The sequence below is a fragment of the Schistocerca cancellata genome, chromosome 8 (assembly GCF_023864275.1).
Source record: "Schistocerca cancellata isolate TAMUIC-IGC-003103 chromosome 8, iqSchCanc2.1, whole genome shotgun sequence".
Taxonomy (NCBI): domain Eukaryota; kingdom Metazoa; phylum Arthropoda; class Insecta; order Orthoptera; family Acrididae; genus Schistocerca; species Schistocerca cancellata.
The window spans coordinates 398,794,425-398,809,910 of NC_064633.1; the positions used below are offsets into that span (position 1 = coordinate 398,794,425).

General features: G+C 45.0%; 1 protein-coding gene across 1 annotated transcript in view; it reads right to left on the reverse strand.

Annotated features, from left to right (window-relative positions):
- LOC126095594 (arrestin domain-containing protein 17-like) overlaps positions 1–15,486 on the reverse strand; it is a 197,935-nt gene that overhangs the window by 9,969 nt on the left and 172,480 nt on the right. The window contains exon 10 of the mRNA XM_049910367.1: positions 2,329–2,564. Within this exon, the coding sequence (XP_049766324.1) occupies positions 2,329–2,564 (236 nt within the window). The remainder of the gene's footprint in view (positions 1–2,328; positions 2,565–15,486) is intronic.

Sequence of the window (15,486 nt, forward strand, 5' to 3'; positions counted from 1 at the left end):
CGTGGCTCTATTTCAAGAGCACTCAGACAAGTACTTCTGCCGTAACACAAGTAAAGCTCATTCTCTAACCACAAAATCTGGGAGGTTGTAGAGGGAGCTTTTGATACATGAGAGTCGTGATCGGCAGCTGCTCGTTACAGTGTAATTACATTTTCTTTGGTTTCTTACCTCCATTTACTGTTCTGAAAATATCTGCAAAACAATGCGAATGTGGACGCTATGAGTTGCGTGTATCATTTGGAACCAAACTCGTTCCATTTACTGACGGTACTCGCTCCTGACAGCAGTAATTCTCACTTTGCTCTTCGTCCTCAAGTTGCTTTCAGTACTGCTCGGGTCTGTTTCTTTCCAGATGGACGTCTACAGTGATACATTGCATCGTGTATAGGTTTACTGTTGAACTGGCCAGTATACGGATCCTGTACGCGTTCACTGATTGCAGTGGAAGAGCGACGCCAGCCACGTCACCGTACCTTTGAATCTGCAACTTTTATATCTTTTATTCAGTAAACGTATCTAACAGCAAATAGTCTGGTAATGATGAGCAACGCAGCTGACACTAATGTTAATAATTAATGAAAACCGCTTCAGCCGTATTATTACAAATTTATTGTGTTACACAAGTTTCATTCGTAGAACATCTTCAGGCTGCCGAAGATTTTCTATGAAAGAAACGTCACAGCACAATAAATATGTAACAATACATATATGTCTGGTGACTCTTACTTTGGGCATGACCTAAAGAAACAGACACCATTTTGATCCTACAGCAACTATGAATCAAGACACTAAGGAACTTAACGATGTTAGCTGCCAGTGAGCATTGGTCAATGGGGCAAATTGAAAATTTGTGCCAGACGGGGATTCGAGCGCGGGTCTCCTGCTTATTGGGCAGGTTCGCTGACCACTACGCCATCCGGTCACATAGCCTCACGGACTGCCCTAGCACGGTAATCCACCAGCTCATTAGCCTTATCTCGCCCATTCCCGTAAGGGTTCGGGTTTGGTGTGCATCTGCGCTGAAGGGATCGTTGACTGCCGTCGCCTCAATTATACGCGTCATAAGTGGTGTCTGTTCTTTCGGACATGTCGAATCCTGATCCAGCACAAATTTTCAACTTGCTCCGTTGATATCAAGCAGTGCCTACTGGCAGCTAATGTCATTAATTCCTCAGTGTCTTGTTTCATAGTGGTAGCAGGATCAAAATGGTGTCTTTTCTTCCGAACATGTCTGCAAGAACAGACACCAGTATATAATTAAGGCGATAACAGCCATTGATTCCTTCAGTGCAGACGCACACCAAGGTTGAACTCTTACGGGAATTGGCGTGATGCCACGAGCAATGAGGCTGACGAGCAGGGGCACTACATCAGAGGTGGGTGGTGTAAGTCGAGAATGTGGGCATGACGAGAGGTGTGCTAGGCTAGTTCGCACAGTTGTGGTGACCTCTGTGCCAAGATGTCGTAGTGGTCAGTGCATCTGCCTAGTAAGCAGGAAACGTGGGTTTGAATACCAGTCCGGCACAAATTTTCAGTTTGCTCCTTTGATATAAATCAATGCCTACTGACAGCTAATGTCTTTAATTCCTTACGGTCTTATAACAATACAGTTCAGGTGGTTTTTGTTAGTAATTAATATCCAACAGCAAGTACTACGAGTGAATGGAACAAGACATACAGCTCATAAAATCGACAATTGTGCTATTGTGCAGATATATTCAATACGACACAGATGCAAAAGTAAACGAGGATAAAAAAATGAAACGAAATTCATTCAGCTCGTGTCCTTTGTACCAAAATATTTAGAAAATACCCCCGAACAACCTCTGGAATTTTGTCTGTGGGCTTTGGTTTCGCTCTGTACAAATGCGCGTGTCTTCGTGTAGTTGTAAAGAGAAAGGCGATATTTTCGCCACGTTTTCTTTAAAAACAAAACGCGTCGGTTTTCATTTCGAGGGGGCAAATACATCTTCCTGATCCGCGGTAGATGCCCGACAATATAAGTCGACGAAGAACTTCGTCTGTTTGCGATGCAGAAGGATTAATTTCGGAGTATCGCCGCGCCAGTGCCTCTGTAAAGAGCTCCGGTCACCAAGTGACGAGAAGGTAGACGTGGACCGCCAGAGTCTTGAGAAGCCAATGCCAGAGACGCCGGCGGCGGCTGGGTCACTGCCCGGGCTCGACCATGAGGTGGTCGGGCGCGGAGTGCCTGCGGGCGGAGGCGCGGCCCCGTCCGGCGGCGCCGTTGCCCTCGGCGGCGCGCTCCTCCGTGGCGTCTGCACCGGCGACGGCAGCGGCGGCGGCGGCGGCGGCGTGGTGGTGGCGCGCGCAGAGCCCCGGAGGCCGCGTGATGACGATGGTGGGCAGCTGGTGCGCGCCCGACTGGCGCAGCAGCGCGCGCACCGTGCCCTCGGGCGGCGGCCGCGGCCGGTACGTGGGGTAGCGCGGCGCCCAGCCGCGGTCCGACGTGCGCACGCCCGGCGCGCGCTCCAGCGGCCGCCGCCGCCAGAAGTAGCCGTCCAGCGGCCGCGGCCCGAACACGCACGGCTCGCCCGTCGACACGGCTGCCGACAGCGAGCACCTTACTGCCGGCTGCCTGTAAAGTCTGCCAGACTAGAATATGCGGGAAACAAGGCGGATGTACGATGTATTCTGTGCTGATAGGAAATTGAGAATACTTCGCGGTATCCCCACTCATCGTTTATTGGTCCAAAACTGGAGGACGAAAGTAACTTTCGCACAATGTGCCAATGCCGAGTAACATACACTACTGGCCATTAAAATTGCTACACCAAGAAGAAACACAGATGATAAACGGGTATTCATTGCACACATATATTATACTAGAACTGACATGTGACTACATTTTCACGCGGTTTGGGTGCATAGATCCTGAGAAATCAGTACCTAGAACAACCACCTCTGGCCCTAATAACGGCCTTGATACGCCTGCGCATTGAGTCAAACAGAGCTTGGATGGCGTGTACAGGTACAGCTGCCCATGCAGCTTCAACACGATACCACAGTTCATCAAGAGTAGTGACTGGCGTATTGTGACGACCCAGTTCCTCGGTCACCATTGACCAGACGTTTTCAATTGGTGAGAGATCTAGAGAATGTGCTGGCCAGGGCAGCAGTCGAACATTTTCTGTATCCAGAAAGGCCCGTACAGGACCTGCAACATGCGGTCGTGCATTATCCTGCTGAAATGTAGGGTTTCGCAGGGATCGAATGAGGGATAGAGCCACGGGTCGTAACACATCTGAAATGTAACGTCCACTGTTCAAAGTGCCGTCAATGCGAACAAGAGGTGACCGACACGTGTAACCAATGGCACCCGCCGGCCGGAGTGGCCGTGCGGTTCTAGGCGCTACAGTCTGGAACCGAGCGACCGCTCCGGTCGCAGGTTCGAATCCTGCCACGGGCATGGATGTGTGTGATCTCCTTAGTTAGATTTAATTAGTTCTAAGTTCTAGGCGACTGATGACCGCAGAAGTTAAGTCGCTTAGTGCTCAGAGCCATTTGAACCAATGGCGCCCCATACTATCACGCCGGGTGATACGCCAGTATGGCGATGACGAATACACGCTTCCAATGTGCGTTCATCGCGATGTCGCCAAACACGGATGCGGCCATCGTGATGCTGTAAACAGAACCTGGATTCATCCGAAAAAATGACGTTTTGCCATTCGTGCACCCAGGTTCGTCGTTGAGTACACCATCGCAGGCGCTCCTGTCTGTGATGCAGCGTCAAGGGTAACCGCAGCCATGGTCTCCGAGCTGATAGTACATGCTGCTGCAGACATCGATGAACTGTTCGTGCAGTTGGTTGTTGTCTTGCAAACGTCCCCATCTGTTGACTCAGGGATCGAGACGTGGCTGCACGATCCGTTACAGCGTGCTGATAAGATGCCTGTCATCTCGACTGCTAGTGATACGAGGCCGTTGGGAACCAGCACGTCGTTCCGTATTACCCTCCTGAACCCACCGATTCCATATTCTGCTAACAGTCATTGGATCTCGACCAACGCGAGCAGCAATGTCGCGATACGATAGACCGCTATCGCTATAGGCTTCAATCCGACCTTAATCAAAGTCGGAATCGTGATGGTACGCATTTGTCCTCCTTACACGAGACATCACAACAACGTTTCACCAGGCAACTCCAGTCAACTGCTGTTTGTGTATGAGAAATCGGTCGGAAACTTTCCTCATGTCAGCACGTTGTAGGTGTCGCCACCGGCGCTAACCTTGTGTGAGTGTTCTGAAAAGCTAATCATTTGCATATCACAGCATCTTCTTCCTGTCAGTTAAATTTCGCGTCTGTTGCACGTCATCTTCGTGGTGTAGCAATTTTAATGGCCAGTAGTGTAGTTCGATGAAATTTGGAACGTAAATACGTGGGTTGGATAAAAGATAGTGGAACACCGCCTTAACGTGAAGGATGTGCGTCACATGGCATTCCCGCTGTTTGTATTTGACAGCAGAAGGTCAATTGAAGGTGTGCTTTGAGTGGAAACGGCTGTGTTTGAGTCAGTTGCTATGTGCACTGACTGAAAGTGCCGAAGGCCAGTTCTAGCGCCCTAACAAAATGTGTAGGAAACATGAAAAACGTGTGTGGATCAATAATGAAGTGCTACGTGGTTGTAGCGCACGACAGTGGCACTGCATCTGGCACTGCATCCCATCATCCTTTATAAGAACATATAATGCCACACGGCGAACCCTGTGCAGGAACTTCAACGTACGTGGGAGTGGGAGATACTGGAACATCCGCCGTTTTCAGTCGATACGAGTCCATGCGATTACGACGTGTTTTCCAAAATGAAGTAATCTCTTTGGGCATACTCTGCAACACAAGAGAAGGCATCCGTGCCATAGGGCGATCCTCACAAGACATCTACAGAGATGTACGACACCTTCCATCTCTGTGGGGGAACGTGATCCAGATGCGGAGTGATTTTATTGAAGTCATGTAATATGGTGAACGTCTGTCAGTAATGTCTGGTATGAATTATAACCGTGTTGTTACTACCTTTTATCCAACCTGTGTAGATAGAACTGCCACGGCGTACGAGGGTTGGAACTTTAATAGTGGCAACTATTTATTTACAGCTCGTACAAAGTAGATACGTGTTTCAAAGTTTTACTGACCTTAAAAGTAGTCACCAGCATTGTGCTTAACCCGTTGCCAGCGATGTGAAAGTCGTAGGATACTCTTAGCAGTGACATTTGAGTTGACAGTTTGAGCGGCGTGGTCTATTTCCCGACGAATTTGTAACAGTTCTGAAGCGAATGCCGTGAAGTGTTTCCTACAGTTTAGAAATCGAGTTGAACTTACGAAGGCTTAAGTCAGGGGAGTGCAGTAGGTGGTATAGCACTTAGCAGACCCATCAGTCAAACAAATCAGTAACAGCTTGCACTACACCTGCTTGAGCATTGCCCTGCAAAATGATGGTCAGGTCTTGCAGAAAGTGTTATCACTACTGTCTCTATGCTGTTCATTTTTTTAACACAACCTACGACCAACTTAGAGACAGAAGTGATGACACTTTCTGCTGGACCTGACAGTCATTTTGCAGGGCAATGCTCAAGCACGGGTAGTGCAAGCTGTTACTGATTTGTTTGACTGATGGGGATGCTAAGTGCTATACCACCTACTGTACTCCCCTGACTTAAGCCCTCGTAAGTTCAACTCGATTTCTAAACTGAAGGAAACACCTCACGGCATTCGCTTCAGAACTGCTACAAATTCGTCGGGCAGTAGACCGCGCCGCTGGAACTGTCAACACAACTGGCACTGCTAAGAGTATCCTACGACTTCCACATCGCTGGCAACGAGTTATACACAATGCTGGTGATTACATTGAAGGTCAGTACAACTTTTAAACACGTATCTATTTTGTACGAGCTGTAAATAAATGGTTCAAATGGCTCTGAGCACTATGAGACTTAACTTCTGAGGTCATCAGTCCCCCTGTAAATAAATAGTTGATACTATTAAACTTCCAATCCTCGTAGTATAGTATAGAAGGCAAGTTAAAGAAATAACAACGAGACGAACAGAAATGACATTTTTATTCAAAGATACTAATTATACTCAAGTCTCTGCGATTTATGATGGTCCTCTGGACATTACAGACTGTTGGACATGGTGTTTACACTGTACAGTCACAGACACTGTCACAGTCACAGCCCAATTGAGATGGTCCCAAAGATTCTCAAAAATGGTTCAAATGGGTCTGGGTACTATGGGACTTAACATCTGAGCTCATCAGTCCCCTAGAACTTAGAACTACTGAAACCTAACTAACCTAAGGACATCACACATCCATGGCCGGCCGCGGTGGTCTAGCGGTTCTGGCGCTGCAGTCCGGAACCGCGGGACTGCTACGGTTGCAGGTTCGAATCCTGCCTCGGGCTTGGGTGTGTGTGATGTCCTTAGGTTAGTTAGGTTTAAGTAGTTCTAAGTTCTAGGGGACTTGAGACCTAAGATGTTGAGTCCCATAGTCCTCAGAGCCATTTGAACCATTTTTGAACACATCCATGCCCGAGGCAGGATTCGAACCTGCGACCGTAGCAGTCACGCGGTTCCGGACTGAAGCGCCTAGAACCACTGGGCCACCGTGGCCGGCCACAGATTCTCGATTGCGTCTAAATCCTTGGAGTTTGGTGGCCAGGGCACTGCTCATCCTGGTGCCCTTACAACACGCACATACACTGCAAGCTGTGCGACATGGTGTATGGCCCTGCTGGCAGATACCATCGTACCGAGGAAAAGCAAACTGCAAGTAGGGATGGAATGGTCTTCAAAGACAGATGCATACTTTTATGCATACTTGTGTTGATCCATTGTGCCTTCCAGAATGACGAAAACATCCCCTGGCCAAAATGCTCCCTCCTCTGGTCTGGAGTCTTCCGACGATTGTTACAAGGCGTTTGCTTTCAAACATTTCGCGCCGTACACACCAACGGGCATCTTTCTGATGGAGCAAAAAATCTGATTCAACTGAAAACGCCGCCTGTAACCACTCATTGGACATCAAGCTGCGGCATTGGCGTGCAAATTCCAGCCTTCGTCGGCAGTGATCAACAGTCAGCAAGGGTACATGAACCAGGCGTCTGCTGTGCGGAGTCCCAATGCAGCAACATTGACTGAACAATCTCTGAGCAGACACTGTTGGTAGCCCCTTGGTTCGTCTAAGTTGTCAGCCGCACAACAGTAGCACGTCTATTCACCAGTACACATCTCTGCAGCTATGGTAAACACCTGTTACCTATGGATCGTGCTGCCGCACAGTTGCCTTGGCGACGGTTTTGGATAGCGCTACTTTGCCGTGTATGGTGTATTTTAGTGGCATGCGAACAGTTTACAAACTTAGCCATTTCCGAAATGCTTCCACATTTGGTCCAAAAGCCAATGATCATGCACTTTTGGACGTCAGATAAATCGCTCCGTTTCCGCATTACGACAACGACTGCACTGTTTCCATGTCCCCTCTCCCTTCCCCAACACCCCCCCTGCCCCCCTGACACGCCTTACATACCCTCCATTGCAAGTGCCTTCACCTGCCGTCTGTGGGTGTTACTCCAAGCTGGCGTCGAGCACGGGCTGCGGTCGTATTAATGTGGGTGGACCCTGTAATAGGATGCGTGATCACCAAAGACAAAGTATGCTCTGCAACGTGCTCCCATGCTGGCCACGAAGTTGGTGAGGAACTCTACTGGAAGGACGTTTTATTCCTCCAGAAACTCGACTGGCAACTGCTGAAAGGACGTTGGCACATGTGGACGTGCTGCATACCCCACACATGTTTGATAAGATTACGCCAAGAGAACGGGCAGGCGAGTCCGTTTGCCGAATGTTCTCTTGTTTCAGGAGCTCTTCCACCTGAGCTGTTCGATTCAGTTCAGGCCGGATGCAGCCCTGAAAAGATGGACAAGGGGAAGGAAAACAGTGTCACAATAATGTGAGTGTACCGTGTTCAAAGATTTGAAAGTCAGTACATCCATACAACTTAAGGGCTCCCCAACCATAACATCATGTTTTGCAACGCTGGTCATACCTCATAGGACGAGAGGTGGGAACACTAAACGCATCCAGAAACATTGTCGAACATAATTGTTTTTGTGGTCCAGATGTTATGGCGTGGGAAGGCATAATGTTGCACGTGCATACTGACGTCCGAACTTTAAATACGGCACATTCACCAGTCTACAGTATTGTGAAGCTGTACTCCTTCCCCATGTGCGTCTTCTGAGGGTTGAATTCGGCCATGACTTCCTTTTTGTGGATGTCAATACGCGACCGCATCGAACGGCGAAGGTGGAAGAGCTCTTGGAACGAGAGAATATTCGGAGAGTAGTCTGACCTGCCTGCTGCCCTGGTTTAACTCCCATTGAGCAAGTGTGGGATGCGTTGGGAAGATGTATTGCAGAGCATCTACACGCACCAACGACCATCCAACAGTTGTCACCAGCACTGGTGGTGGAATGGAATACCCTACCACAAGAACGAGCGTTGTGGGTAGCACAGGAGCTCGTTGCAGAGGATGCATTGCCGTCCGTGGCTATCTTAAACCCTATTAGGAACCATATTCTGCCTTTTGTAATCTCTAGGGGACCGTAATGAGCCGGCCGGAGTGGCCGAGCGGTTCTAGGCGTTACAGTCTGGAACCGCGCGACCGCCACTGTCACAGGTTCGAATCCTGCCTCGGGCATGGATGTGTGTGATGTCCTTAGCTTAATTAGGTTTAAGTAGTTCTACGTTCTACGGGACTGATGACCTCAGAAGTTAAGTACCATAGTGCTCAGAGCCATTTGAACCATTTTTGAACCATTATGAGTAGTGGTGGCTTCAGTGTAACTATTGTCTTTGAATAAATGTGCCGTTTCTGTTCGTCTCATTGCGTGTTTCTCTCAGTTTCCTTCTACTCTGTTCTGTAGCATTTATTTCTGCAATGTATTGTCCAAGTTTCATCGAGCAATGTTGCTTGGCAGTTACACGTCACGTGAAAGTTATTCTCGTCCTTAAGTTTTGCACACCAGTGTAGGCCTATATGCCAGTCCAGTGCTCGGATCTTGGAATCTTTTTTGATGTGGTTGGGTTGCTACAGTGCTTTTAATTATTGACTTTGGAATGGTGAAAAGTTAAGCTCTGTGTCGTGGCCAAAAGCGAGGCTGGCTACCTTATTTAGAATGAGTTTATATTACGACAGTGCAGAAAACTAAAGTGTGTCCGCACTAAACATTTCCGACTATATCGGCGGAGCAGTAAGTCGCATAAATTCTGTCTTGTGTACTTAGTACTCAACTAAAGAGTGTGTGAGTTCTGGCCGTGACCACAAGAGACTTCGAGGACGCGCGAAAGAAGCGTTTGATCCTGTCTCCATCCCACACGCTTCATCCGTTGTCTACTCCGGTAACTGGTAACGGTGGTATAGGTAACACAGGAGGGACACTGTTTCTGCTTCTGACACTCCATAGAAAAATTTATACGTTCGGAATACCCTTGCTGCTGCATCTTAACTTAATACTTGTCGTTTTTGCTTCATGTCATCCACAATGAACAGTACAGAAGCTTAGTATTTTCACCATATCTAAACTGACACGAAAATCAACACTAAATATTCGACACGCAACCCGAAGTGCATGCTACTAACAGTCGCGACAGAACGGCACTGATGGCTGGAGCGTAATATTGTATACTGCTCCTTGCCTCCTAAGTAAACTTCAGATGAGGGATACAAATTAACGCTCCTTCTTTACACGAGGCAAATGATAACTGCTGAATAGTAGTTTCAAATATAACACAAAACCAGGAAATAATTAATGAATAAGAGTTTTAGTTCTGTTTGTTTCTAATAATACATTTTTATATTTGTATTGGTATTAGGTAATGTACAGTGTGAATCATGCGCCATTGAATCGGTAATCCTAACAATTTTTCTGATATTAATGGATACAAGCCACCAACCTTTCGCCAAAATAATGCTAGATCTGTTTTAGAAAAACGTTATCTTAGTGTGTCATCCTCATGGAGGCCAAGAAATCGTGCACACACGCAGTGAAACTGTACCTAGTTCTTAGAAAATAAATTGCAGGATACCAGCACGTTAAAGTCAGTGGATTGCAAAACATTACATTTCCTTAAGTAAATAAAAACGTTATGATTCAAGTAATGCCTTCTTAATAGGAGACAGAGGGTGTCAGTAGAAAGAATTCCTGTATTAACGTATCATCAGTCTTCATCACAATGGAAACTAATTAAATAGCATGTCCCACAGAGTTGCATCTTAGGCTCCATACATTTTTGAGTAGATTAATGAACTCTTAACAGTAACAGTACTAGACACTAAGTTTGTTTTGGTTGCAGATGATAGAAATATTGTAGTAAATAGAACATTATATATCATTTCTGAAAGAACTGCTAATGAAATTTTCATGGATGAGATTTCTGGGCAATTCACTGTCATTAGACTTTGAAAAACTCGCTGGCTGTGTGCATTTCACATCTGCAACAGGTTTCCATTCGATACATGTGTAAAATATGTGCACATACAGATAGAAAAGGTTAACAGTGTTAATTTTTTGGGATTAATTGTTTGATAAAGGCATTTGGCTGGAGCACATCAGGAACTGTTGAGAGAACCAGAGAGAAATAATGGTTTACACTGCGAATATTGCCTCACTTAGGTGAAGTAAAAATAAAAATAAAACTAACAGAATTTTTAGTCCATATTGTCATACAGTAGCGCATTTTCGAATGATGCATCAAGTCAGGAAACTGTTTTACAGGTCCAAAAACGCGTGATAAGAATTATTTGTGGTATACATTCAAGAATGTCTTGCGGAAGCCTATTGAAAGAACTGAGTATACTAACTATTTCTCAGTATATTTTTTCCTTAACGAAATATGACACAAGTAATATACTGAGGTCACAAAACTTCTGGGATACCACCTAATACCTTGTAGGACCTCCTTTTGCCCGGCGTAGTGCAGCAGCTAAACGTGGCATGGACTCAACAAGTAGTTGGAAGTCTCCTGCAGAAATACTGTCTCATGCTGCCTCTACAGCCGTCCGTAAGTGCGAAAGTATTGCAGGTGCAGAATTTTGTGCAAGAACTGACCTTTAGATTATATCCTACAGATGTTCGATGGGATTCATGTTGGACGATCTGGGTGGCCAAATCATTCGCTCGAGTTGTCCAGAATGTTCTTCAAACCAATCGCAAACGATTGTGGCCCGGTGACATGGTGCACTGTCATCCACAAAAATTCCATCTTTGTTTTGGAAGATGAAGTCCATGAATGGTTGCAGATAGCCTCCAAGTAGCCGAACAAAACCATTTCTAGTCAGTGATCGATTCAATAGGACCAGAGGACCAAGTCCATTCCAGAAAACACAGCCCACACCATTATGGAGGCACCACCAGCTTGCAAAGTGCCTCGTTGACAACTTGGGTCCATGGATTCCTGGCGTCTGCGCACACTCGAACCCTACCATCAGCTCTTACCAACTGAAATCGTGACTCATCTGACCAGGCCAAGGTTTTCCATGAGCCCAGGGGAGGAACTGCAAGCGATGTCGTGTTGCTGCCATAGGCCGTTAACGCCACTGGCCTAATTGATACATTCGTTGTAAATCCTACATTGATTTCTGCGGTTATTTCAAATAGTGTTGCTTACCTATTAGCACTGACAACGCTACGCAAACGCAGCAGCTCTTGGTCTTTAAGTGAAGGCCGCCGGCTACTGCGTTCTTCGTGTGTGGTATTCTTGTCACACTCTTGACACTGTGGACCTCGGAATATTGATTTTCGAAATGGAGTGTCTCATGCAACTAGCTCCAACTACCATTCCGCGTTCAAAGACTGTTAATTTCCTTCGTGTGGAATCACGCCGGAAAACTTTTCACCTGAATACAAATGACATTTCCGCCAATGCACTGGCCTTTTATACCATCTATACACTATACTACCGCCGCCTGTATGTGTACTGCATATGGCATCCCATGAGTTTTGTCACTTGAGTGCGTACATCTCTTTCGAGCCCACAGCTCAGTCCATAGAATCAATACAAAGAGTAAGAAATGGCTGCATAAAAACCTGAAGTCACTCAGTATAGTTTTTTTTCATGCATACACATTTTAGATAGTTTTCCAGAGGCCGTAAAAGCTTTAGCCTAAAGGGTTTACTAGTGACCAATTCTTTCTACCTCACTGTTGAACTTCTTAGAAGAACCAGACTGTGTACTTATTAACTATATGGCGCCATACAAAATAAATGCTATAAAATATCTGCTTTTGGATAATGCAATCTGTGTAAGTAAGCTTTGCAAACTGTTTTTGTTTTTATCAAGTCTATCATATCCTTGACATTATCCTTTGTAATCAAGTGTGTGAACATTTAAATGTTTCTGCTAAGTTTCCAACTATTATGTAAACGAAAACTATAAAAAAATTGATTAACGAACTTTGATTCGATAAGTCTATGAGCATAGCGACTGCAGATTAATTAAGGAAGGATAGGAACACAGCGGTCAGTCACAATCCCGCTGGCTTTTTGATTATTCTTGCATATCCTGATTTCAGCTACAAATAGTCATGTTCAATGCATTTAACTGAATTACTATTCAGCAAACTTCCTGCAGTACGTAACACCATATGACTTTACTGGTGTATGGGCAGAAGGAAACCTAGTGAGAGGTGACACTCAGCTTGAGGTAGAGCTGAGTAATATCACCGAAGAATGTTAATTAAATCTTAGAGTGACCCATTAATGGCAGTTGGCATGAAGAATTCAAGAATGGTGGTACTGGTTATGCTCACAGTATTATGCTCTAGTAGGGTGGGTGGTTATATCTGAAAGAACCGGTTTTCGGTTACAACAGTTTTTTTCCCCATACCACTTTAAACTGACTGTTAAAACTCCTCAGAATAACCGATTTCTGAAATAACTTATTTTCAGTTTTTTATTCGTACTGTTCCTTGTAATAAACACAGAAATCTAACAAAGACTGAAAAATTTTTACTTTCTCAGTTTCAAGATAGATAAAAATAGTCCGAGCATTGTTCACTGCTTTCCTCGCAAAGTGGTAAGTGCTTGAATGTACAAAAAAATCATCATTATTCCCCTACTGATTCTAATGTTTTGAAACACTGCTCAAAAATCATGCTGTGATTGAGAGTCAGTGATAAAGGGTGAAAACTGACACTGAATAACTGTTTTTCATGTTAATTTGTTCGTTTTTAGGGGCTACAAGGAGATAAAGGCACATCCTGTAGACACAGCTGCAGATCAGTTACTTCCTATTTTTATTGTTTACTATGAATGGATTTTAAAGTTTTTCCTTTGTTATTGTCATCATAATGTCCTCCTGCTTAGCTGGGAAGGGGGGTTAACGTGCTCGCCTCCCATGCAAGCGGGTGCGGATTCGATTCCCGGCAGGGTTGGAGATTTTCTCCGCTCAGGGACTGGGTGTTGCATTGTCCTCATCAAAATTTCATCATCATCACAGGCGCGCAAGCAGCCCAATGTGGCGTCGACTGAAATAAGACTTGCACTTGGCGGCCGAACTTAACCGGATGGGGCCTCCGGCGAAAGATGCCATACGCTCATTTTATTTTCATCGTCAGCATAATTTCCTTCCTCTTTTATTATTTCATAGAAATGGAAGACAAATCTTTAATCTTTTGAAACAAATGATTTATTGTACTTCTTTGCTATGTCACTTCATAATTTCCCAGACTAGGGTTGGTGCTATTCTACAATACATCGGATGTCCGGCGACTGTATGGAACAGGTGGGACCAAATTTTGCACACTGCACGTACAACCGTACTTTCAGTCTCGACATCAAGCGGCAGGGACATTATTGTCACAGCAACGCTGTACCATTTCTTATGCCATGTGTTTGTTGCTCGTTTCAATTGGCATTCTTATTAAAACAGCACTAATTGTGTTCCCATTTTACATAAAAACGCAACATTTCAAACCTAAAATTTTACAAATCAAAATTATCTTTTTTAAAATTTTTTTTATTCAAAAACGATAATTTTTAGCATTGGTGCTAAAGCTAATTCATGTTTCCGATTTTTCACTCGGATATTAGTTGTTGTTGTTGTGGTCTTCAGTCCTGAGACTGGTTTCATGCAGCTCTCCATGCTATTCTATCCTGTGCAAGTTTCTTCATCTCCCAGTACTTACTGCAACCTACATCCTTCTGAATCTGCTTAATGTATTCATCTCTTGGTCTCCCTCTACGATTTTTACCCTCCACGCTGCCCTCCAACGCTAAATTTGTGATCCCTTGATGCCTCAGAACATGTCCTACCAACCTTCTAGTCAAGTTGTGCCACAAACTCCTCTTCTCCCCAATTCTGTTCAATACCTCCTCATTAGTTATGTGATCTACCCATCTAATCTTCATCATTCTTCTGTAGCACCACATTTCGAAAGCTTCTATTCTCTTGTTGTCCAAACTATTTCTCTTCTTCGGAAACGCTTTCCTTGCCATTGCCAGTCGACATTTCATATCCTCTCTACTTCGACCATCATCAGTTATTTTGCTCCCCAAATAGCAAAACTCCTTTACTACTTCAAGTGTCTCATTTCCTAATCTAATTCCCTCAGCATCACCCGACTTAATTCGACTACATTCCATTATCCTCGTTTTGCTTTTGTTGATGTTCCTCTTATATCCTCCTTTCAAGACACTGTCCATTCCGTTCAACTGCTCTTCCAAGTCCTATGCTGTCTCTGACAGAAATACAATGTCATCGGCGAATATCAAAGTTTTTATTTCTTCTCCATGGATTTTAGTACCTACTCCGAATTTTTCTTTTGTTTCCTTTACTGCTTGCTCAATATACAGATTGAATATCGGGGAGAGGCTAAAACCCTGTCTCACTCCCTTCATAACCACTGCTTCCCTTTCATGTCCCTCGACTCTTATAACTGCCATCTGGTTTCTGTACAAATTGTAAATAGCCTTTCGCTCCCTGTATTTTACCCCTGCCACCTTTAGAATTTGAAAGAGAGTATTCCAGTCAACACTGTCAAAAGCTTTCTTTAAGTCTACAAATGCTAGAAACGTAGGTTTGCCTTTCCTTAATCTTTCTTTTAAGATAAGTCGTAGGGTCAGTATTGCCTCACGTGTTCCAATATTTCTACGGAATCCAAATTGATCTTCACCAAGGTTGGCTTCTACTAGTTTTTCCATTCGTCTATAAAGAATTCGCGTTAGTATTTTGCAGCTGTGGCTTATTAAACTGATAGTTCGGTAATTTTCACATCTGTGAACACCTGCTTTCCTTGGGATTGGAATTATTATATTCTTTTTGAAGTCTGAGGGTATTTCGCCTGTCTCATACATCTTGCTCACCAGATGGTAGAGTTTTGTCAGGATTGGCTCTCCCAAGGCCGTCAGTAGTACTAAAGGAATGTTGTCTACTCCCGGTGCCTTGTTTCGACTCAGGTCTTTCAG